Source organism: Haemaphysalis longicornis, unplaced genomic scaffold (genome assembly GCF_048455015.1).
Source record: "Haemaphysalis longicornis isolate Haplotype H1 unplaced genomic scaffold, Haemaphysalis longicornis Haplotype H1 scaffold_4, whole genome shotgun sequence".
Lineage (NCBI taxonomy): Eukaryota > Metazoa > Arthropoda > Arachnida > Ixodida > Ixodidae > Haemaphysalis > Haemaphysalis longicornis.
Genome location: NW_027526361.1, coordinates 28,455,527 through 28,479,922, shown reverse-complemented (window position 1 = coordinate 28,479,922; position 24,396 = coordinate 28,455,527). Strand labels below are relative to the sequence as shown.

Genomic DNA, 24,396 nt, shown 5'->3' with positions numbered 1-24,396 from the left:
GAATGGGTATTTTTAACATTCGATAATTCGATAAATCAAGTATGAAACAAAAGAAAGAAAACTTCACTCCCTATGCCTTGTTTTACGCTTTGCTTTGCCGTATGGCTGAAAGGCCTCTTTCTCTCTTCTCCTTCGCGCTGCTCCTCCGCTCCTCCCTTGATCGATCTTCCGGCTCTTCATCACCCAGGACAAACTGCGCTTCCCTTGCCTTCCCGTGTGCTCAAGGCCCCTGGCTGTAATTTAAATGCAGCATGTGCAGTCGTGCGCCGTTGCATTGTTTCAGCGACCGGACGGACAGTAGCTGAGCTTGGCGTTGGTGCATCAGCGCCTCCGCGTCGCGGAAACGAGTGTCTGCATCTTTGTTGCTCTCTCCTTTCGCATCGCTGCGGCCCGCTCGTGGTGACAGCAAGACCATGAAGGAGGGAGACGTCGATTATGTTGCATTTCTTACCGGTGAGAACAAGCATTCATTTCGCGTCACTGCTGGAGCACAGGTCGGCCACAGAACAGGGAGGTCGGCCTCAGCATGCCCTTCCCCTGGCCTGCACTGGTACACGGTTGGGGGAGAGTGACAATGAATTGATTAATTTCAATTGCTATTTTATTAAATGTTTTTCAACCAGTCTTCAGCCGTCTGTCAAGCCTACGTCAATCCCCCTGCGCGGGCATTTTATACTCTGTGGGCATGCTTCTTTTTGCGTGACATCAACTTTTTAGGCGAACATCATTTCACCAACCACCCAGCAATGCCAGCACTTTCAGCTCGCGGTAGAATAACAGCAGCCCCCTTTATCCTACAATCTCCCCCATCCACAGAGAATCGACACTAGATTACTGTGAGCTCCCGCGCGCGTAATTTGGATGCATGTTTGGATCACGACCGGCTTTATAGATAGGATCTCGTGGGGGGCACGTGCCAGTCAAGCAAAACATTCAGACACTTAAAAACTTTGATCAAGCAGCGTAAATTGCGGACATTGTTTTTTTTTTTTTTTTTTTTTGAGGATGCTCGAGCCCTGAGATTAGACCTAGCATGTGCAAGCACCCGCATTCTTTTGGGGAGTAGAAGGTTGCTAGTGACTCCCGACTGCATCTGCTCGAAACAGGCCATATGCAAAAAGGCTAGAGCATTCCGCTCACGTGCATATTTCATGTGGTTAGAATTTTTTCCTTTTTGTTATGTCGCTGCCACCAACTCGCATGAAGACTACTCACTCCATAGTTGTATGCGAAACACGGGTAAATGCTAACTACAAACAGCTTTAAATTCTTAATTTGGTACACTTGTAATGCAAATTGCTTCAAATGTCATAAATAATTTAAGAGAAGACAGAAAAAATAGGCTCCTTGGCAAAGATTACTGGCACAGCAGGCACATGAAAAAGTTCACATATCCTTCATAAACAGAGCCAGATAGCTCTGCTAATTCTACAGTTATCTGCTAAGACAGGACAACAAAACCCAAGGACGTGGGTTCGATTCCAGTTGCGGTTGGCACTTTTCTGATGGAAGCGAAAAGCGAAAATGCTCGCGCATTCAAGGTTTCGGCGCACGTCAAAGATCCCCAAGTGGTCAAAATTAATCCGGAGCTCTCCACTATGGCGCTGGCGCGTTGAGCCTCATAATCAACCAATCAAGGACAACAAAACAAGCAGTGCTGCCTTCACAAAACTGGTGCAATGTGTGCGCAGACAACAAGATTCTCGGCCGTGCATATGCCAGCTGTCCACGACGCCGGGCCCTCCTGCTGGCTGCGGGCACCCTAGCAGTGCTTGTGGTGGTCGCCCTGGTAGCCGCACTCGCACGACCCATGATCCGCTGCCCGCCAAATCCGCACGCACTCGCCGGGGGTGAGCAGCATCCGCCCACGGCTCCACCTGGGCCCCCGGCGACCCCAGCTCCCCCGTGGCCCCAGGTGCGGCTTCCCGACTTTGCCCAGCCCGTGCACTACGAGCTGTGGCTGCAGCCCAACCTGAGCATGGCCACCAGCCGGGGCCTGGTCAACATCAGCCTGCAGCTGGTGCGGCCCTCCGACTTCCTCGTGCTGCACGCCAAGAACCTGAGCATCACGCAGGTCACCCTGCACGGGGCCGAGCCCGTACAGGTGGTGCGCTGGGAGCTGCTGCAGCGCCACGACCAGGTGATGGCGAGCATTGACTGATTGATTGATTGTTGATTGTTAAAGGGACACTGCAACACTTTCGATAAACGCTTTCACTCTTTCTTTCGCGTCTGGAACCCGCCGCGGTGGCTCAGTGGCTAAGGCGTTGTGCTGCCGAGCACGAGGATGCGGGTTCGATTCTCGGCCACGGCGGCTGCTTTTCTGATGGAAGCGAAAAGCAAAAATGCCCATGTGTACGAGATTTCAGCGCATGTTAAAGATCCCCAGATGGTCAAAATTAATCCGGAGCCCTTCACTACGGCGCGCCTCATCGCCTGCGTTGCGTCGGCACGTTAAAACTCTACAATCATCATCATCTTCGCGTCTGGAAGCACTGCGGCTGGCCTGCGTGATTTGCTCGTCGCACCAGATACGCCTTCCGTTTATGCTTTGTTTTTGTGTTTAAAGTTGCTATAAGCATTCCTTGTTGCAACTGAAGGAAAACCGACCAACAGCCGCTACATGGCCTTAGTACCATAGCTCGGGTGGTCAAAGAACGTCAAGACGAGGACAGAGAGAAAATCTTTTGAGTTAGTATACAAGTTATCTGATGGGCATAGAGCAGTAATTTTTGGCTGAGGTACTTTGCAACCACCTAATCTAAGTACTGGGTGTGTTGGGTGACTACGTTCTGCAAGCATTTAATTAAGATTTCAAAAAAAGTTAAAAAAAGCGTTGCAGAGTCCCTTCAATTGATTGGCATCCCCCTTGTTGGGGGGTGGTGACTTGTGGCCATCTCGCCAAAAAAATGCTGTTCTATTTATGTTGTACTACTGTTTTAATTTTAGCACTGCTATTATAGTGGCAGGCTCAAATTTAATTTCACTCACTGCAGGTGGCACCTGTCCTGTGTTATTGCTGGGGGACAAATAACACCATTTAGCAGACAGACACGAGCACAAAGATTGGAATGAAATTCTGATGGTGAATTACACTGGTTAATCTAAAGCAAATTTTTTTATCTGTGATGGGTTTGTCTTGTCATTGGTCATCTCTGGTTAGCTTGCTTTGCTATGGAGTGTTTTCTTCCTCTGCAGCGAAACACCTTGTGGTGGGTTCTTCTGGTCGACCTGGGGAAGAATTTTCGGTCCACACGGAGTCCTCCATGTTTCACTGGTTGTCTCAGAGCAACTGGCTTGCTTGGAGCATTCAAACGTGCTTTGTTAAGATAGTAGTTCGGATTCAGCTGGATTGAGCTGTGTTGCGCTACTTCACATATGTTTGACTGCTCTGCTCAGATTTCGTTGATCTGGGGAGGATTTGATTTCTGCTCCAAGCCAACCAATGGAATTCACCGTCGGATGCAGTCAGAACCAATAGTGTTTCGCTGGTCCCATGAGATTTGCTCACTCTATTTGGTATATTTTTCAATTCTGGTGAATTCAGGAGCTTCGGCTGAACAACCAACAGCATTTGCTGGGAGTTTATGTCCAATATAAAGCGTCTGCTTTCAGCATTGTTCACCAATGCCCTACAGAGGGTCTGCATTGATGTCAGTATTTTGTTGTCGGTTTTATTCTAGTTTTGCAGTATTTTCTCAATCGGCATAATAAGACCAAGCACTGCAAAACAAATTCAAGCTCATAGTTCTGCTTCTTTCCCCAAAGTCACCAACTCTTTTAATTAGCACCAACTGTTTGCGCATTTTAGGTTGCAGGCTTTCACTGGATAACATTGCAAAACCATAAAAAAAACTCATACAGATAGATGTTTCTGGTGCGTGCCAACTTTTCCTGAAACTGGCCAACAAACTCATAGAGAACAGCTCTAGACGTTGTAAAATTCCAGCATTAAAACACTATGAAAGAACGTATACTCTTCCATCACTTGCTAAAATTTTTGCATTATTTGGCTGGTCAATCATTGCCAAGGCCAAAAACCACCAGGCATACATAGCACTTGCGAATTAACTTTTAGATTGACTTCTGGCATGAAGGCTTCAAAATATTTAGTGTTTTACTTGTCGCCATCCTGGTAATCAGTTTCTTCAGCACATTGCTGTGTTCATGTCATGGGCCAGCCACATTTAGTTGCTAATAAAAATATGCTGTAGGAAGAATGTAAGAAATGCATATCGAAAGTTTATGATACACCCAACTTCTCTGTAAGTGCATCTTAACTAAGGTTCTTTTATATAACGATGGGCTTGCAACGCAAGATAAGTTTGTGTGCTAACATTTAGTTCTTGCAAGCTTAAGCACAAGGCATTTTCATCCCAGAAGAGATATCAAATGCATAAAATTTTATGCACACTTGCCAAAGCAATTATAATATTGCAATTTTACTAAGAACTATTTTTTTTTGTGGCCTTTTAGAAATGCAAGTATAAATGAAACACCGCAACTAACAGTTTATTGTACGTAATATTTTTTTACCTCTAATTGGTTCATATCAGGTACAATCAGTGAACGTCAATGATCATGGTGGAGAAGGAAGAGCCAGTTGTGAATGTCATATGGGATGCCTGGTGCAATGGCTTTTTGGGTATGGCAGGGAAGCAAATCTGGAAGCAGGTTTGTGTGTGTGTTGCCTTGTATCCTCATGACGAGTTCACATTTAGGTCTAAGGATTAGGCCGGGTTCAGACTATTGTCGCAACAGTCGTAATATCCTTAAATAATGACGTCATTTCACGTCTCAGCCAACTGAAATGCGTGAAACACCGTTCTTTTACGTCCATAGCGCACGATATGGCTGTTACGTCGGTAGTCTGAACATATAGGTGCATTAGCCGTTCAAGGAGAGGCACTTTAAGAAGTGAACCTCTTCCATTTAAGAGTTCTGGATGGCCCTCAAGCAACCTAATTTACCATAACAGCTAATGAAAAAATAGCGGGCCAGATTTAATTGCAGGGAATCTGCAGCTAGTATTAGCTGCTAGTATTAGATTAATAATTGAACTACAAAACAGCTGGTTATACTCCCAAAATCGGAAGGCTCACGTAGAGCACCTCAGCAGGCCAATGTTGCCAAAGAATTCTGGAAAGGACTCATGGTTTGTGTCTACCATTGCTGCCCAAGTATGCTTGCTTGTGGCTACTTAACATTGACACTGAGATTGGTACTTGGGCCTTGGCCCTCTCTCTTTGCTCAGCCCAAAACCCTGTCCGCACTATTCAAATTTCTCCAGGACATTGGTGTTTCAACGAAATTGTAGTCGTCCCTTCATTTCAAGAAACTTTGGACTCAATGCCCTGAAGAAGGACCGTATTTTATTTATTTATTTTTTTTTTCTCTTTTACTACTCTCCTCTCCTTCACTACACCTACCACCTTTTTCCCTCTCCTCCTTTCCCCGCAAAGTAGCATGCCAGCGAACTGATGTCGGGAAACCTCTCTGCGTTTTCCTCTTTCATAAAGAGTTTCTCTCTCTTGGTACGTGTGCTGCGCAGGTGTACGTGTCGCTGGACGCGCCCGTGCGGGCGGGCAGCCGGGTGTGGCTGTCGCTGTCTTTTGCGGGCGTGCTGGACCGGGACCTGGTGGGACTGTACCTGAGCTCATACGTGACAGCGGCCAACGAGACGCGGTGGCTGGCGGCCACCCAGTTCGAGCCCACCTCGGCCCGCCGGGCCTTCCCATGCTTGGATGAGCCCGGGCTGAAGGCCACCTTTGCGCTGCGCCTGGTGCATGAGCCGGGCCACACGGCCTACGCCAACACGCGCCGCCAGGGGCTGCAGCCCTACGGCAACGAGGGCCTGGTGGAGAGCCGCTTTGAGCGCTCCCTGCGCATGAGCACCTACCTGGTGGCCTTCGTGGTCTGCGACTACCAGGGGCTCCTCACCGACCAGCTCGGGTCGCTCCAGGTGGGTCACCTGTCGTGGTACCCGAGGCTGGCCACTTTCCTGTGGCTCTCTCCCACCCTTTCCTGCTCTCGAGCTTGGGTGCTGCCTGCTGGGCTGTACCACTTCATGGAAACGGTACAAAACGATTGACGCGGTTTGTACATGTACAGCCTTACCAAGGTGGCGATTCTGCACTACCATGTCTAGGGTCCTTATGACACACAGATTAGCCGCTCATCTGTGGTTTGGCGCACTCCAGCAAACATGCCTCAGGCATCTCTATGCTCCTGCTTGATAACGAGTGACCTCTACAGGCAGTGTTGGCTGCTCACAGCTTCCCCCCTCCACTCTTCTCTTGATCCTCACCCGTCCACTTCTCTAGGCCAGCAGGTCTCAAGAGCCCTCTCCTGAGAAGTCAGGGCTGACCCTAAGGGAATGGTGGATGTTTACAATAATGTAATGTCCCAGCAATTTCCCTTTTCAGGGGAGGTCAGCTGTATACCCGTGGCATACATGTTGGACACCTTTTTGTGCAACTGGCTTGTTTGCACGGCTTTGCTGTGATGCAAAAAGAGCAGTATAAGGGTGCAAGCTATGTGGGGAAGCCAGAAAACAGCCGTGCACGCGATGCGGCAAAGCAGCCTTTTTGCACTGCCGCCTAGGCACGGTAGCAAGTGTTTTGCAACAGACTTTGCCAGACTCTCATGAAATGACTTCGCACACTGCTTGGGATCTGGTGACCCATTTTTGAGAACCCCAGATTGTGTGTAGCCCTCCACTGTGGTGCAGCTCACAACAGACCAGGCATTTCTTCAATGCACCACACCCGCGGTGTGATTTTATTTGCCACCGACACATGCTGGTGTTTCCCCACGGTGCTGCAGCTACGAGTGCTGGTGCCAAGCGAGCAGCGTGCTCAGGGAAGCTTTGCCCTGGACGTGATGAAGCGCTCGTTGCAGTTCTTCAGCGACTTCTTCAGCATCCCGTACCCCATGAGCAAGCTAGGTGAGCCCTCTTTTCTCCTTGTCCACGCATTCGTGCAGATGCGTGCCCACGTGTTATACGTGTTTTTGGCTTCAATGTGCTCCAGTCCTGCCACATCCCAGGTGAAAAAAACAATTGGTGGCGAAACCTGTTGAAAACACAATTGGGCCAAATGGAACCATTTGCATTTTCAAATGGTTCCATTTGAATCAGTTGTGTTTTCGACAGGTCCAAATGGTCCTCCAATTGTTTTTTTCACCTGGGATGGCTACTTTTGGTGCTCAACGGGCAGGGGTGCATGTGTTATAGCCACTGAAACCTTAATGTCCATTACAATAGTCCCTAGAAATTTGGGTAGTCTGCTGTGTGAGTCCCTTAGCCATGTTATTTTTGGGATGAAAGCTTTTGACGCTGTAGTCTCTACTGGTGTACTGCAAGACCGGCTAAACAGTGTCAAGTGCAGCCACCAGGGTGCTGTCACTTCGGTGCGCAGTCACTACTTAGGGACACTACATTTCCTACTTAGGGACACTGCAGTCATTACTTGGGGACACCAATGAAGTGCGGTTATGATGCATGATTTTAAAATTGTGCGATGTGATTGCGCATTTCAGTGATTGTTTGCGTAGCTTAATTTTGCTTCAGGCAATCTGTAACTGAGGTTTCATCGGTGTACTTTTTGAAGGCCGTGTGCAGCTTTGCCAAAGGGGGCAGTGCAGCCACATAAATGCACATATTATTTAGGCAGTGTCTATTCTCATGGCAACCGTGAGAATAGCTGTTGAAAATGACTCACGGCACTTCCCATAAAGCCTGGTAGGCTTTTGTAGAAACCTAACCTAAACCTAATTTAAAACCTCACCTTACCTTACATAAGCTGTCCTAACCTAGCCTAGCCTAGCCTAGCCTAGCCCGACCCGACCAGACGCAGCCCAACTACACTGAAAACAACCTATCTTATACCTAACTGAACACAGTAGAAGTACTGCGTGTCGATCGGGTGATAATTGCAGAAATAACCCCACTGCAAAAAATCTGCTAACAAAACTTGTCAAATTCTGCATGCTGCAAAAAAAAAAAAAAAAAAAAAGTTGGCATTTTCCAGGTTCGAACCAATGTCTGCCCATCTCAAAGCGGCTACCCTCGCAGTAGAGTGATTGTTGAAGGGTGGGGGTGGGCGTTGTGCAGACCTGGTGGGGGTTCCCGACTTTGGCCCGGGGGCCATGGAGAACTGGGGCCTGATCACGTTCCGCATGAGCTCACTGCTGTACGACGAGGCGGCGACGCCCGTGCGCGGCCAGGAGCGCATTGCATCCACAGTGGCACACGAGATCGCCCACCAGTGGTTCGGCAACCTGGTGACCATGCGGTGGTGGGACGACCTGTGGCTCAATGAAGGCCTAGCCACCTTCCTGGAGCCCGTGTGTCTGCAGCATCTGCAGCCCGACTGGCGGCCTGCCGAGCTCTTTCCCTTCACCACCACCCAGCCAGCGCTCGAGCTGGACGCCCTGGACACGAGCCACCCGGTGTCCGCCAGCGTGCGCGACCCCGCCGACATCGACGCCCTCTTTGACTCCATCTCCTACAACAAGGTGCTCACTCGCCTCTCGCCCGCTAGCTGGGTGGAACACTTTTGTGGAGTACTCGCAAAAGCACTCATTTCGCAGTTTGGAATACCCTACTGAAAGAATGTCCTCAGTAATGTGTGGCCACAAACATGGGTTTAGGTTAGAACAGGATTTATAGTGGTAAAGTTTGCACCAGGAGTGTCTGAGTAGTCTAACACTGCCAGTGAAGGAGCAGTATTCAGTGAGGGTGGTGCCACTGTCTATTTCCTGAACATTCGTGGTTGAACGAGCACTTAATTTTGATTGGTTTGATGATTTTAGTCAGTCACACATTTCTGAAAGTGGGGAATGCACCTGACTGATTTTGGTGAAGTGAGCCCATACTGTAAAAGCAAAAGTTTGGGTCAGATGAAGGAAAATATGATTCTGGGGTTCAAATGTTTGTGTAACACCGCCCGCAACTTGTTTCAGCCATAGGTTTTCTTTTCTTTTTTTACCCCTTATGGAATTTTGTCTTGAGCACAAGACATAACCATTTTATGTTTACCTGCATGTGCTGGTTATAGTAGCACTGAACCATATTCGCTCTAGTTGAAAAAACATAAGGTCGCATTCCTTGCTTCTTATAGTTGCACATGTAGCGGAAAAGGCTTGAGAAAGTGCCGTGGACAGCTTGTTTCTACAAAAGTCGCTCAGCTAGTCCTCTCATGATTTGAGTCGGAGCTGTGACCACCCTTCATGTGTCCAGGGTGCCGCCATAGTGGCCATGCTGGAAAACTTCCTGGGCAGAGAACAGCTGCGGCAAGGCCTCACCCAGTACCTCAACGCTCACCGCTTCCAGAGCGCCGACACAGCGGACCTGTGGGACACCTTCACCAATGTGTGTGCCCCTTTGTGCGTTTTCAACTGCGCCATCATATTATTTCAGTCTGAGCTTCACAAAGAACGCTGCCTTTCACTCAATGAAGGAGGGATAGCATTAATGAGTGGCTAATGTTGTAAGTTGTCTGACAGTAGAATGCACTAGTGACAGATAAACTGCTCAGTAATGACAAGCTATATCTTGAGGTAGCGGCCGAAACATAGGACTTGTTAAGTATGCCACCAGTGAGGTGCCAACTGAGTAAGCCCGTACATCGTTTTTGCTGAAACAAGCACTAAATTGAAGCAGTTTATTTTTTCTTTTTCATGTTAGTAAACATTTAGGGCGGGTATAAACAGGCTCAGAAAGAGCCAGGTATGCACCCCGTCAAGTGTTATCTCAAGGATCCAAAGAAAACAAAAAGCACTACGAAAAAAAAAATTGGTTCAGCTTGCAGTAGTGGTGTAAGGCTGGAGAAGCAGCAGAGCAGGTGGCCCCCCTCGCTTCGTCGGATACCCTGCTGTTGCACCTCACATTTATTTCCAAACCTGCCGCTGGTAGTTCTCCATGACTGGCAGGCCTGGATCGTTTCATCTTCAGCTTTTCACATCTCTCCCAAAGTGGACCGCATTAGCACACGCTAGAACCCGCAGCCAAGTCCAAAGCCAACGCCCACGCTATGAACCCAAAGGAAATGCTGTGCGCCCGGAATGCGATGATAGCTCAATTGGGTAGACGCCGGTTTCATATTGCGAGGGACCCAGGTTTGATTCCGACCACCGGAAGTGTTGTTTTTTTTTCTTTTCAATTGGCTGCACGTTATTTCATTCATTCATTCATTCAACTTTATTCACTTCTGTTTTACATAGTTTTTTCTCTGGTCTGCCTGAGCACCCAATGCTTGTTGGCTTTCCAGGCAGTTGGTGTAAACATTTATTCAGAGTATCCCTAAAGGCCCTTTACACGACGGTATTACATAGGGAATTAGGGGGCAAGACAACATAATACGAAAATACGGACAAAAATACAACAAGACGCAGTGTAACCAGTAATTAGCTGGAACAAAAGGAAAAACCATAAATACAAGCTACAGCCATACGGCGTTGTACAATCATTAGAAAATAAGATAAATCATTCTCCATCACAAATCTGAGTTATTGTTCCCCGGCACTTCTAACCCCGTACCCCTCGGGCCTTTGCGGTGGCCCAGTGGTTAGGTTGCCAGTTTCACGGCCTAAAGGTCCCGGGTTCGATTCCCAGGACCTCCCTAGCCACATATTTTTTTTGAGGCTTCAGGGTTTTTTGGTGCGACGGACAGACGAAGCTTGGCCTAAACAGCTCTGCAGTTAAAGAGAAAATTTTGTCTGCAACTATGCAGGGAGCTCATATTTTGCAAACATGGACATAAGAGCAGTTACTGCTTCAGTGTTGACACTGTTCTGGGCCAATTGGGTTCCTTCTTTTTAAAAAACTTGAGGTTTATCACTGTAGGCGTGCAAAGCCCCCTTCACTGGTTCGGCTGATGTTGGTGAGCTGCTTTGTTTGCTTGGAAGTGAATAACTCTACTCTGTTCGTGTGTGTCAGGTGACCTCTGGACAGGTGGGCGTGTCCGAAGTCATGGAGACGTGGACGCGGCAGAAGGGTTTCCCGCTGATTCGACTCACGCTGGATGCGGACGGCCGGTTGCACGCCACACAAAGGCGCTTCCAGCTTCTGCCGAATGACGTTATGACTGACGTGGCACGGTGGCATGTGCCGCTCACCGTAATCACGGATGACGGTCAGCAGCGCCTGATGTGGATGAACCGCACAGACTGTGAGTGCCGCTGGCAATCCTGATCACACTTATCTTCATGGCTGAGAGTGTTGTTCTGTCCGTGTGTGCATGTGTGTCTGTGTGCGGACGCGAAAGCATTGCTGAGAGACAAATTCCTAGTGTAAATTATGTGACCCGGAAGTTACCCTAAAGAAAATTGGCATTTTCTCACATTTCATTGATGAAGCAAAACCAAGTTACAATATTTAACGCACACGCAACCCCTGGCTTTGAGTTATTCCAAGCGGGAATTTGGGAAATAGTTTGGTGCACTCGAGATTCGCTAATGAGTACCAGTGGTTTGTACACGCTTCTGGTTTGAATATTCTCCATCGCAACACTGTGCTAAACACAAGGTCACGTGTTCAGTTCTCAATTGCACAGGATGCATTTCGTGACACGAATAGATGTGAAAAACAAGGATGCCAGTGGGCACGAGATGTTGGCTCACACTTAAGAGCCCCAGTTGGTTTAAATTTATTTACAGCCCTCCTCACGGCCTGGGCTGCCTCATTGCAGCTCAAATGTAGTTTTGGCTTGTTAAACCAGTTTTTATGCACATGACATGTCGCCATAGCCTAGGATACAACTAAGTGAACTGGTGCTATGTGCTGGCAAGTAAATTGGTTGTGTGTTAGTTTTGACTGAAAGCACGCATCTCTGTTTTGCCAAAGGCACAAAGCACCACCAATCTTCAGCGCAGTTAAACAAAGCAGCTGCCTAAACCCTCTGCCTGTACCCCAAAGCAGCCACAATTCGCAAAAAGTAATGTGAAAAAAATGTAATTTCTTGGAGGAATTTTTGATGAAAACGCCTTGTTTGAGTATATAGGACAAATTAAAATGTGATAATAATATTACTGGGAATATTGCATGCCTTTCTTTTTTTTTTTGCCGATGTTGAAAAGACTGCACACATATCCAGAGCGTGCTACTAGATGACTCAAGGTGTCGCTGCTCTGTGGCTTTGACAAATTTGAAAGATGACTATGAGCACTAGTCATGCTGATGGCTGCGCATAAGCAAGCTTATGCTGCGTGGCTTAGAACCTCACCTTAAAACTCGCACTCTTTGTGGGAGTCGCAGGCTCTAAGGCAGGCTTGAAAACGAGCAAGCACCAAGAGGTGTGTATCTGAGTGTTGGAAACCAACCCAAAAGTCACTCTGGCTGGCGTCATTCTGGCACACGGATTTAAAACAGTGAGGGATAGTGGTAATTCCTGTTTGGGGCTCAAGGAAACAAGCAGGAGGTCAGAAAAATTTTTCCTCATCTCTTCCACTCAAGTTTATGGTATGAAGCCCACAGATGTTCGACAGAATTTTCCTTAAAGATGAACCTGTTTAGCAAATATTTGTATGGGGGTGCGAAAATTGGGGAATTGAGAACATCAGCTTTCATTCGTATGTCATCCAAAGCTAGGTAGCCAATGCGGCTTTCAAAGTTTCTCCCTAACTGGTGGGTGGGGTGGTAGAAAACAAAATTCAGGGAGCCAAACTGCCTCCTCCCACCTGCACCCAGGTGAGCTGGGGCGTGTAATGAAGCTGACCGATCATGTGTATGACGAGCCAGAGCGGCTCCTAGAGGAGTCCTACTGAGCGAGTTGAGTGGTGGTGGGTGTTCATTGTGTGGCCCAGTGGACGTGCCCCTGGGCAAGCAGCCAGCGTGGATCAAGGCCAACGTGAACCAGACGGGCTTCTACCGGGTGAACTACGAGCCCTCCAACTGGATCGCCCTGACAGCCCAGCTACAGCGGGACCACAAGGTTGGCCACAGGGAAGGAGGGGTGCCCCCGAGCCCCTCCCCCTGACCACCGCCGTGTGCAGGTGCTGTCACCAGCGGACAGGGCCAGCCTGCTGGACGACGCCTTCACGCTGACCAGGTCTGCTCGGCGTGATCCCCCGCAGCAGTCCTGCAGTAGTAACGGCCATGGCCACGCAGGGCAGGGGAGCTGAACCTGTCAGTGGCCCTGGAGCTGGCCAGCTACCTGAGCAAGGAGCGAGACTTTGGGCCCTGGGCCACAGCACTGCCCCACCTGCTCGACCTGCGGCGCATGGGCTCCAACTCCGACTGGCTGCCCCTGCTGCAGGCACGCACTTCTCCCACGCCCACTCCCCCCTGGTTGTGTGTCTGAGCTCGAGTGACTTGTTGTTTTGCGGCCATTTGCTTCATATTAGAAGGAGATCCTCTTTTAGTGAGCAGCATTTGGCGTCCACTACAGTGGTTTGGCGATAGTGACGGCGTTGTCACTGAGTGAGCGAAGGCAGAAAGCGGAGGAAAGTGTGGCGAAAGTGTGAGGAAGAGGGGGGTGTGGCCGAGCAGAAGGCCAGCACGCCTGCATGCTGCACACGGTCCTTCGGCGTCCTCCACACTGCATGGCTGAACCAAACCATGTGACATATGCGCACTAAAATGGAGCAGGAAAGTGTGGCGAAAGTGTAAGGGGGAGGGCTACACAGCGGAGCAGAAGCCCAGCACCCGCTGCATGCTGCATGTGGTCCTTCGGCATTGTCCTTGCTGCGTGGCTCGTCCGAACTACGCGACATTTGTGCGGGAGGTTCAAACACGATTTACATGCAACATGCTCAGCGACAATGACGCACTGTGAGATAATGGCAGAGTAGCAAGTGCCGCCGTGCATTCGCTGATCATGTGATCACTTCCTAAGATGCAGCAAGTATGCGCCATGACCAAGAAGACTGCAGTTCGTGCTACGCACAAATGTTGCATCAAGGAGTATAGTAATCATCAGTGATTTTTTAATGCCTGTTTTACAAATTAGGCCCACTTGCCAAAAATTTAGTTCGAGCTGTAGTCTGCTTAGTCTGGTAGTGTTAGGAGCAGCCAGTGAAAAAAAAAGTGCACCAACACCCTTTTCCACCAACCTCTTTGCTTTTGACATGTTCTCCCAAGTAAGATAATGTAGTGGCAAAAAATATTTGTTTGAAGTGTGAATGGAGACTGGAATGGGAGCAAAAAAAAAAAAAAACTGCCTAATACGTATTAGGAGAGGCCAACAGCTAGCATGTGTCAGTCAGTTGACCTGTTCACCTTTCAGTAAATGTTGTAATTCATTCTTTCATTCTTTCTGAGGCCTTTGTGCACGGCAGAAGTTTTGGGCACAATGCACATCAGTAGGGAAGTTTTTTGAATTTGTATCATCACTAAATTCGTGTCAGCCACGGTCGTATCATGATGATTCTAGTGTACTACCATAGGTCAGGCTCACTTGTGGCTAAAAAGTCCGTACAGATAAGGCAACAACAAACAACACCAGCCTTTCAAATGGCTCAGTGGCCAGAGTAGGCCATGGCCAGCGCAAACGATTATGCACCGGGGTCTGACCTGAAGAACAATAGCACATACTTAGTAAAGTATGTGCTTCAGGGCCATAGTAAACTGTTGCAGCTGAAATGAGGGCACCATTTTTTCGTAACCATCTGCAATTGTGGAACGGAATGACCTTAGTTACACCCAGTCATTGCTTGCTTTCGGCTGTGTGTAGTGCTAGTGAAAAGGGAGTTTGCTCAGCCACCACTGCCAGCCACAATGGAAAGAGCTGTCCATTGCACCGTGCTGTTTCAGGAGCACCTGCTTTCGCTGCTGCAGCCTGCGCTGCGTGACCTGGGATGGGAGGACACTGGCTCTCACCTGGACCGGTCTGTGTCTCCTAGCATCACCTTGCAATTGGGCTGGTCCGGTTGCTCTCCAGCATGCCACATTTGTACCGCAGGCATTGTAAGCACGTAAGATTGGAAAGTAAAGCAAAAAGAGTAAGGGGTTTTGTGCCCCTGTGGTCACTTGAATATTATCAGTGCAAAAGCACTTGTACCCTACCAACATGGATTTCGCCTCTGTCTGCATGCAGACTCTTCAGCTACTGGGGGAAAAAAAAAAATCGCTGCTGGGACCAGCACTGAACCTAAGTTGTCGCAGTTGCGAAGCCGATGCCCTACTGACTATTCCACCCGGCAGGGTGTCTTGTTGGATGTGATGTGCGCAGCACGTTTTTACAGACACTTCCACCCACAGTTTTAGTGGGGCATGAGCAAAAATTTCAAATCGCTCATATCCAAAACCTTTACCTTGTCAAAAGATTTAATGCAAAAAAATGTGCTTTCGCGTGATATTCTGTGGTTGGCACAGTCGGGCAGTCTCATTTTTTACGTTTATGGCCCTCCACATTCGAGCTGCAAAAGCGCCTGTCCTCCTGTCATCCATGCACCCAGACTGCTGCAAAAAGAATGTATTTCTCATGAAAATTTGCTCCATATCTGAAAGTTTCACAAATCACCTGCAGTTTGCAAAAAATTGGTCTCAAGAACAGTTGCACATAATTTTTGGTTTGCTCCAACCACTGAAGTTTTTAGCGTCCAGTCTCCAAAATGCTCAGTTGTTTTTGTGTAATTTACATCAGAATGACTGCCACGCGATTGAGAGCCTGTAATAAACGTAGGTCTGAATTTTTGCAAGTTTAGTACTGAGCTACAATAGAGGGGAAAGCCTGATTAGCACCTTGGCTGCGAATCGACACTGCATGCACTGTGTGTCTGTTTGTTCACTCTAGTGTTAAACCCATCATCTGTGGGCATGGCAGGTGCTTGTTCCTTTCGTGTGTTTGCAAACTTGTTTGCTTAGACACACTCAACATGCGTGTCTTCGTCACGTCATACTAGAAGGATCAGAAAGCTAATTAAACATGCTGGGGGATTAAATTAACCTAAAGGATACTAAACCACCATTATTTTATAAGAAACGCATAGAATTTACCTAAAAGAACATCCCGCAATAACAAAAAATAGCTGATGCCCCATTTGTACCACAGGCATTAAAGACATAAAATTTAAAAGTAAAAAGAAAAGTTAGGGGATAATAGTAGAATTACTAAGGCTCGAACCCAGGCCACTTGCATGAAAACCTGAGACTACCCCGACGCCACGGAAACAACGCTGTAGCTGTATTAGTAGTTGTAGAGAGGCATAGGAGTGTTTCAGTGGAATAAGCAGACAGTGCTATGAAGGTGCGCCTAAACGAACAGGCTTTTCAAACACCCTCATTCCTTTCAAGCCATCCACTCCTGATCTGCCCAGCCCCCCGTTTTGCCGCAAGCGTCTCTGCTCTCGTTCTACCCCAGGAAGCTGCGAGCCGAGCTGCTGCACGCTGCCCTCGACCTGGGTGACGAGCAAGTGCTGCGGGAAGCCAGCCGCCTTTTCGGCCTCTGGATGCGTGGGCAGCTCAGGTGGGCACTGGAAAGGATAGTGGCTACGTGATTCGCCGCAGGTGCTGTGTGACACTGTAGCTCTCATTTCCCCATTTGCTGCTGAGCAGCTGGCCTGTAGGTAACATTTCACGTGATTTTTCTAGATGCAAAAATGCAGCCCTTGAAAGACGGAACGGAAAGTTTTGTAATGTTGCTCGCAGCCTTTGCCACCTTGCAAAGCTGTTCTGCTCGCTTCTTGGCCAAACTTGCGGAGTGCGCGTGGCGGCTTGTCTTGGTCTTGTGGTGCAGGCTGGGGGCCAACCTTCAGGATGTGGTGTACCGGGCGGGTGTGCGACAGGGTGGTCGGCGCGAGTGGCTGCACTGCTGGCAGCGCTACCTGGGCTCCCAGGTGCCCTCCGAGAAGGCCCTGCTGCTCCAGGCACTGGGGGCTTCCAACAACCGCTGGCAGCTGCAGCAGTGAGTGCCTTAATTGTTTGTGCAGAGGAACGAGCCCTTTGCACGTGCTGGTGCAAGTATTGCTACTGCTGGAAAGGACAGGGGCATTGATAGCCTGCGCTATCCCTTCTTTCTTGCCCATTTTTTGTGCTGGTAGTTGTGTTTCAGTTCTGTGGGAGCTGTTTGCCCAAGGAATCAAAGCTGCGTAGTACAGGTGTCTGGCCGTTGTAACCACCAATTCGCCTTACTCTGATGTACAGTCACTAGCAGATTTCCTAAAAAATCGGTTTTATAATAACTGGCAACCAAAAAAAGTTGATTTTTTTAGCTTGATTGTGTTTACACAAAGATTAGCTTGGACTAAAGTGGCAGTTTGGCCTTTGTAAAGACAAATCGCAGCATTTGATGTCAAACCAGAGTGGTGGCATGTGATGTGTGTGAATTTTGCTTTGTTGTTGGCAAAGTTGCAAGAGATTGTCCTTGGTTATGAATATACAAATAATAATTCACAATGAAGTTTTCACTGCTGATGATCCTGAGAGTAAAAAAAAACTTAGTGGTTGCCACAGTTCCCGCCTTTCCTAAAGACGAGCCACATGTGGCTCTTGGAAGTCACTCCATTGACTATTGGCTGGTGCCATTGTCTGATGTGAGCAATGAATGGGCGTGCATTGAAGCATTATAAATGTTTCGGCCTGCACTCGTTGTGAATGGCCATGCAGCACATTATTCGCCACTTGCATCATTCTTTAAAGACCGCCGATAGTTTTAAAAAGTGCTGTTCCATGTGCAGTCCCTATGTATAGTGTGTAATACACGACTGCCTTCTAAGACACATTTTAAACACAAGCATACTTTGGTGCCTTTATCTTGCCTACATCCTTCACTTGACAGCTAAACATGCCTCTTTTGTTTATTGACATGACATTTTCCTGCAATTACTACACCCATCCTATGCTGTTGCCGGAGGGTTGTCAACGACATCATTATCTGTGTAGAGCAATTCTTCTGTTTGATGGACTGATGACTGGTGCAACCTGCGTGCCTAAGTAGATGGAGGCCATGGTGCTTCCACAGGAGCAGTGGATGTTTCACCCAGATGGGTTATGCCTAATGCTTGTGCTTGCCTTCACCACTTACCTGATGGTGGGTACCTTTCGAATATCAGGCAGTTGCGAATATCAAAAAAAGTGCCGTTTGGGCAGAGCAGCTATTGGGGATGTCTTTGTAGATATTGGATGGGAACAGGATAGGCGTGCCCGGAACAGCTAACACTTTCACAATAATTGGTAATACGCAGTAGGTAACCATAGCTTGAAGGGAACCTAAATCAACGAGACAACTTTCAAGTGCTAATACAAAGGCCTACTTGTCCCCTTGCGTATGGCACGAGTGTGTTACCTTTAGCATGGTGAAGCAACTCGCCCAATGCAGCGCCGTAAGGTACAAGCAGACCTGCTCTAATGGAGCATCACTGCAAACCTGGTTGCGTCAACTGAAGACGGCTCCGGCGCTAACGTGACCTGCTTCGCGTCTTTGCCACAGGTACCTGCAGTTCTCGCTGCAGCCGGACAAGGTGCGTGCCCAGGACACGCACACGGTCATCGGCGTCGTGGCCAACAACGACGCGGGGCAACTGCTTGCCTGGCACTTCCTCAAAAGCCACTGGGATGACATCTACGGCCTGTGAGCAGCTTTCATGGAAACTTGGATGGCCTTTTGAGCCGTTGTTCAAAACAGAGAAGAAAGGGCCCAATCTCAAAGCCGGGTGGTGCTTGTTGCAGGTTCAAGGAGACCACCTTCTCCCTGGACAGCATCCTGTCGGCACTGCTGCCCAAGTTCCACACCGAGTACAACTACCAAGAGGTCAGTGGAAAGATCGCAGATCCCTTTGAAGCACTGACATACAGAGGCTCAGCCTAGTAATAATAATCTCGCGTGGAAACCTTCGGCGAATTGTAGTTGGGCCTGCCAAAGGAGAAGCACATGTGGAGGCAAATCCTAGTGGGTGTCAGAAAACTTCCTGTGACTGCGCACGCAAAAATGTCAGAAAAAACAGCCCGGACAGCCAATCGTAGGAGGCCCCATGAAAAGTCTACCCCCACGAGTAGTTTTCCGGCATCCAGTAGGGTTTGCCTTATGGCTGCACAATTTGATTTTGTGTTTATCTGTACCACTTTCTTCAGTCTATGGTGTGACTGACCTGTGGCTCGGCTATTATATTCGTAGTAGCACTCAGGTGTACAGGGGGATTTGCGGTTATCTTTAGCACACCCTGTGGTGCCGTGGCAAAACATATAATGCATGGCTTTATTCGAAACAGGCCAAAAGGTGTGGTGCACAAGGGATGGTAGGCAACGCTGCATTCTGGGTTTGCTTCGTCCTTGACGGGGTTTCATAAAGACACTCAAATACGCACACGCCATGTGCAACGCAGAAATTCAGCATTGTAAATTGTCTTGGCAGTGTAAGCATGCATTCTTAATGTGTGATAAATTCTCGCAATGCAATTTCACGGCGGCTCGCCTAAATATTTGATCTGTTGCGATATTCAAAACAGTTGGCTTTCTAAATGAATCGAACCTTGCCACTGCCCTGGGTGTTGTCAGCTATTGTCTGTTTCATGATCAGGCTTAGAATCCCATTGCACATTCATGCGTTTGTACAGCAGGCTTAGTCGAGAGTTTGACGGATACCATCTGGTCAGGTAAAGGCATTTGTATAAGAAGGCAGGACACTGACCAATGTTAAAACAAAATTGACGTTTCGCGATCCGTACGGATCCCTTGTTCACAATCTGACAATTTTGTTTTAACAGTAAAACTACAATTTTGTTTTAACATTAATCAGTGTCCTGCCTTTTGATACAGCAAGCTTGCAAGCACTGCTGCACACATGGCTTAGGTGTGTACCTAGGTAGGTTATAGGAATTCACTTTACGTGCCAGATGAACTCTACTTTTTGTATCTAACAACAATGGCCCACCGCCAGGATAATGGCATGTCAGGCCTTAGGTTGTAACAACACATGTAAAGTCATTTACACTGATTTCTCTATCCGCTGTGCCTTGACATGAGAACAGCAGGCTGCCAAGAGACAACATTCACGCAAAAAGTTGTCAGCTCTGTTGGCGTGAAATATCAATACACTCAGAACTATCTTGAGCACAAGTGGGATTATGGAGCTGGGAGACTGCTGACAGCAAAGTTCTTTTGTTTTGTGGAAAGCCACAGACAACTTTCTAGTTCTGTGGGTTAACAATTGCCTGGTGTATGTAGTCCATTGCGTTGACTGTGCGTTAACTTGTAGAGCCCGTGAGTTGCCTTAGAGCAGTGGTTCTCAAATGGGGGTCCGCGGACCCAAGGGGGTCCGCGAGGGCATTTCGAGGGTCCGCGAAGCCTTCCCCGACGCTCTCCCGGAAGCCTCCCACCCCATTCATTTCCTCTTTTTGCTAAACCTCGCTGGAAATGCGAAAAGGTGGCTTCACTGCATGACTCGTACGTTTAATTTCCCCGCGTAGCCCATGTTTTAACTTTTTTTTTGCAAGACATGAAAACGATGTGTAAAAGCCAGACACGCAAAAGGCTTGGTGACTCTTGGCTGCACGAGCGAATTGTTCGGCAATATTACGTGAACAAGGATAAAAGTTAGACATAACAGGCTGGCATTGAATAAGAATGTTGGTGCAAATTGTTTGACATTATGACACAGTCAGCATTAGTTAGTCGGGGGGCACGGGAAAAGCAAGGCCGAGGTGGGGGGCGGGGGGGGGTAGACGTGATCGGTGTAAGAACCGCCCCCGAAATTTCCTAACCGCTGCATCTCCCCCACTTTCAGTGTTTTTCATATGTACACGCCGAATAATGTTAATGTGTAAAAGCGAAAATAAAAATGACAAGGATCAAGAGGGACTGAGACAATGTTTTGGACAGGCTCTCTTTCTTCTTAGTGTTTTTTATTTACCGGTAACATATACCCCCCCCCCCCCCCCCCCCCCCCCCCCCCCCCCCCCCCCTTTCCAAATATTTCTGGCTACGCAACTCTCGTGAGGTCCCCCATCACTTTTGCAAGCCCGGAAGGGGTCCTCGGCACGTTCATGGCTGAGAACCACTGCCTTAGAGTGTCCCGTATCCTGTCGGGAATTCTTTTTTAAGGCTGTTGCATTGTCCTAGCGTTCCACCACCAATTTTTCGAGCCCTTGTTGACCATCGTGAATACTAGAGGACCGTAAGCCTGTGGCAAGCAGAAACACTCAAAGAGCAATTGTATGAAACTCTACGAGAGCAATAATCTGTTGTATTTATGGCTGCCACAGTAAGAAACGCGACAGCTTCAATGCTCCAGTTGGCAAAAACGATCCCAATTGGAATGACCATCAGCCAGACCTCAAAACATGCCCGACTTAAAAATAAAGAGCAGTTGTGCTATACAGTAAACAAACCTGAAAATTCCTTGTTTTTCGACAAGACTGCATGGGCTCTGGCATGGGAATTCGAAGCGGCAAAGTTCTTAACCTCACTCTGGATTGCCGTTAAAAGGGGCGAAATAGCCTCAGATGACCTTTCTGATTGATTGATCGTAGGGTTTAACGCGCCGACGCAACGCAGGCGATGAGGCGCGCCGTAGTGGAGGGCTCCGGATTAATTTTGACCACCTGGGGATCTTTAACGTGCGCCGAAATCTCGTACACACGGGCGTTTTTTGCTTTTCGCCTCCATCAGAAAAGCGGCCGCCGCGGCCGGGAATCGAACCCGCGACCTCGTGTTTAGCAGCGCAACGCCTTAGCCACTGAGCCACCGCGGCGGGTCAGATGACCTTTCTAATGCAAGCATAAAAGACAGCTGCACATTTTTTGACCATTGAAAGCTTCGAAATGTGCTGCTTGCCTCTTTTTCACTCATTTGTTCAGTTCCCGTATTGAAGTACTTACCGCACGTGTTCCTGCCCGCTTCCAATGGCTGCTTCAGGCAGTTTGTCAGGACCCCGCTTTACCCCATCAAAAGATATTAATAACCCGTGGACACCCTTTTGTTTGCAGTGCAGTTTTTCCTGCACTATACATGCACAAAGTTACACTCTAACTACTGTACACAGGCAGAATAAAGGCAGCTCAGGCTCTCTGGGCTAGTTGGAATACAGCTACAGTTCTGAGGCAAGACAGTGGATGAGGCGCTAACCATGCCTGCATCATTTCAGTGTCCCTTTGACAGCGAGAGCCATTCATGCAGATGCTCTCCAGAAATGCACCCAGATACTAGTGAAGCCCTCCAGGCACACGTTCTCACCACCGCTTGTGTGCATGTTATCACGCAGGTGAAGCAGTTCTTCTCCCAGGTGGAATTGCAGTCTGGCCGAGTGGCTTTGGATCAGGCTCTTGAGCGGATCCGGTCCAACATCTTCTGGATCGAGCATGTTGAGCCCCAGTTACGGCGCTGGCTGCACAAGGATTAGCTGGCCTTTGCGTCAGGTCTTTCACTCGATCAGTACGATCTGATCCTTCCTGCTGAGCCGTGAGCTGAAGCGTGCCTCAAAGAAAGACCAGCATTGAGCATGCCTGACCAAAAGGTCATGGGATGAATCCGTGGACGCTGGAGCATGCAGCTGCCTCAGCTTGTGGCACTGCCCTCATGAGGTGTGGATGCTAAGAGGATCTAGTGCAAGCGCGAGAGAACGCCGTGCAGCCAAGAAGGGTAGAAAAGATATCTCTCAACTGCATGACGGGTAATGGCCACACAGTGCTCGACTGCCAAGTTTGGCTAGTTCTCCTTGCAGCTGAAGTTTTTGAACTGGGGCAAACTGCAGCGCAATGTGTTGTGTCTGGTGCAAGTTTCTGGCATTTGGTGCGGCCGACAAATTGACTGCTTATCTGCTTGTGACAAAATATGGTAAGTACCACACGCTGCACAACAATTTGGCAAAATTTGCTCACCAGTTCTTTGTATTCCCAGGGAACTTTTGAATTTTAGTGTATCCCTGCAGGAGTGTGGCACATGAAATCGTCCATTGAGGAGCTTTTGTGCGTCTATTTTCTAGGTTCGCGAAACACTCACCGCTGTAATGACGATGCATTGTGGAGAAATTGTGCGTCCAAGATTGAAGTGCTTTTAAAAAGTTAAGATTCAGTGAAAAGCACTTGTAGGTTGGTGCTTACCAGTGTGGTGGAAAGGTTGGAGCACCAAGAGAATGTGCCATACACTGACAGCAGCCTGAGCGCACAGCAGTATTCAGTACAGCCAAGGCAAGCCTGCTTACATGAGCAGTGCAGTTGTTGACACATTTAGCCTCTCTCGGGAGAGAAGCAAGGCGTGTGTGCCTCCGCTATAGTCGTTTTTTTTTCGTTCAAGACCTGGTGCTACCGACTGTTGGAGACGAGGCCAGGCTTTGATACAAGCTGGAATAAAGTGTGTGTGCCCTCCACAAACTGTACCCCCTGCTTGCTTAGCCAACGCCACTGCCGTCTGGCCATTTGCCGTCTTTCCTTACACTGGACCAACTCGCAAACTGTGAACATTCTCCATCACCTACACTGGTCGTGCTACACTTACGACTCACTTCAAGACAACACTATCCCTGGAAAGCCTGCCCACAGAACCGGTTTGAAAAAAAATCAGATATTTAATTTATTGGCACTTTGGATACAAACAAACATGTTGACACATCAGTAGTGCAAAAATACATAATCCATGTAAGAATTACAAATCATATCATATTTGATACAGTGGTTTTTGACTGTATGCCTCAAGGCCACCGTTCAGAGCCTGTGGTAGTCGAAAAAGCAGTTTCTTTCCTTGTTGAGGCAATACAGCGTGTCCGGTGCTCTAGAGCAAACAGCGAAATGCATCTCGCCCAAGAAATTGCAACGCCTCGACGCTCCCTTGCCTTGTGCCCTAGAGCAAGCGCCGTCCAAGTAAAGCCCACTGTATCAATTACGATACGGCGAAAATTGCCACGCTGTCACGCAGCCCAGATGCTCTATCCATCATTGAAAATAACGCGTTGGGATCAAAAAAACATTCGAGGAACATCATCTGTATAAAAATTCAGGAATGATATTCTATATTTACCTTTGACAGCGTAAAAAGATCCAGGCGGAATTGCATCGTGCGGACTGCTGGAAGCTGCCATCTTTGAAACTCGGGTAGCACGCCTCTGGTGGCAGGAATGCGAAGCTTAGAGAAGCAAATACCCTCTTCGATGTTTTGAGAGCGCCACCAACTGATTCTTGAGCTTTCAGGTTCGGTTTTCAGCCCAGGGTGCAGTTTCAATTTCGGCGTATCAAATATGATACGTTGGGCGTTGTGGGGACATAGTGTTGAAACACAAATTTCTGTGTACATGTAACCCACTGCTTATTGGTACTCAAACTTTTCACGAAGGTTGCGTTTAGTGGTCAATTTTGTTTACTAGCACCGACATTGGCACCATGATTTAGCTGGTTACTACTTAGAAATTTTATAAAAGTCAGTTTTTGTTAACCTGGGCAGCTTCCGTAGCATTGGTGTCGCCAGTTTCTGTGTTGTTGCGCACGTAAAACACACGATGCACGAAGTTTTCAAGTGACATGACCTTTGCA

At 48.2% G+C, this 24,396-nt stretch overlaps 1 protein-coding gene across 2 annotated transcripts; it reads left to right on the top strand.

The window, feature by feature from the left end:
• The first annotated feature begins 98 nt into the window (after positions 1-98).
• LOC144178408 (glutamyl aminopeptidase-like) lies at positions 99-23,249 on the top strand. 2 transcript variants are annotated; one of them, XM_077706242.1, is made up of 16 exons: positions 102-453; positions 1,692-2,140; positions 5,552-5,962; positions 6,826-6,946; positions 8,114-8,517; positions 9,242-9,373; positions 10,940-11,171; positions 12,805-12,932; positions 12,994-13,049; positions 13,109-13,256; positions 14,753-14,826; positions 16,302-16,406; positions 16,677-16,844; positions 18,369-18,509; positions 18,608-18,689; positions 22,137-23,249. In XM_077706242.1, exons 1-16 carry the CDS (start codon positions 414-416, stop codon positions 22,272-22,274), a joined length of 2,829 nt encoding a protein of 942 aa, XP_077562368.1. In that variant the 5' UTR covers positions 102-413; the 3' UTR covers positions 22,275-23,249. The 2 variants fall into 2 exon arrangements, 1 of the variants encoding a protein (XP_077562368.1); XR_013324008.1 differs by lacking the exons at positions 18,369-18,509; positions 18,608-18,689; positions 22,137-23,249 and having other exon boundaries at positions 99-453; positions 14,753-14,905; positions 16,677-16,814.
• The last annotated feature ends 1,147 nt before the right edge of the window (positions 23,250-24,396 follow it).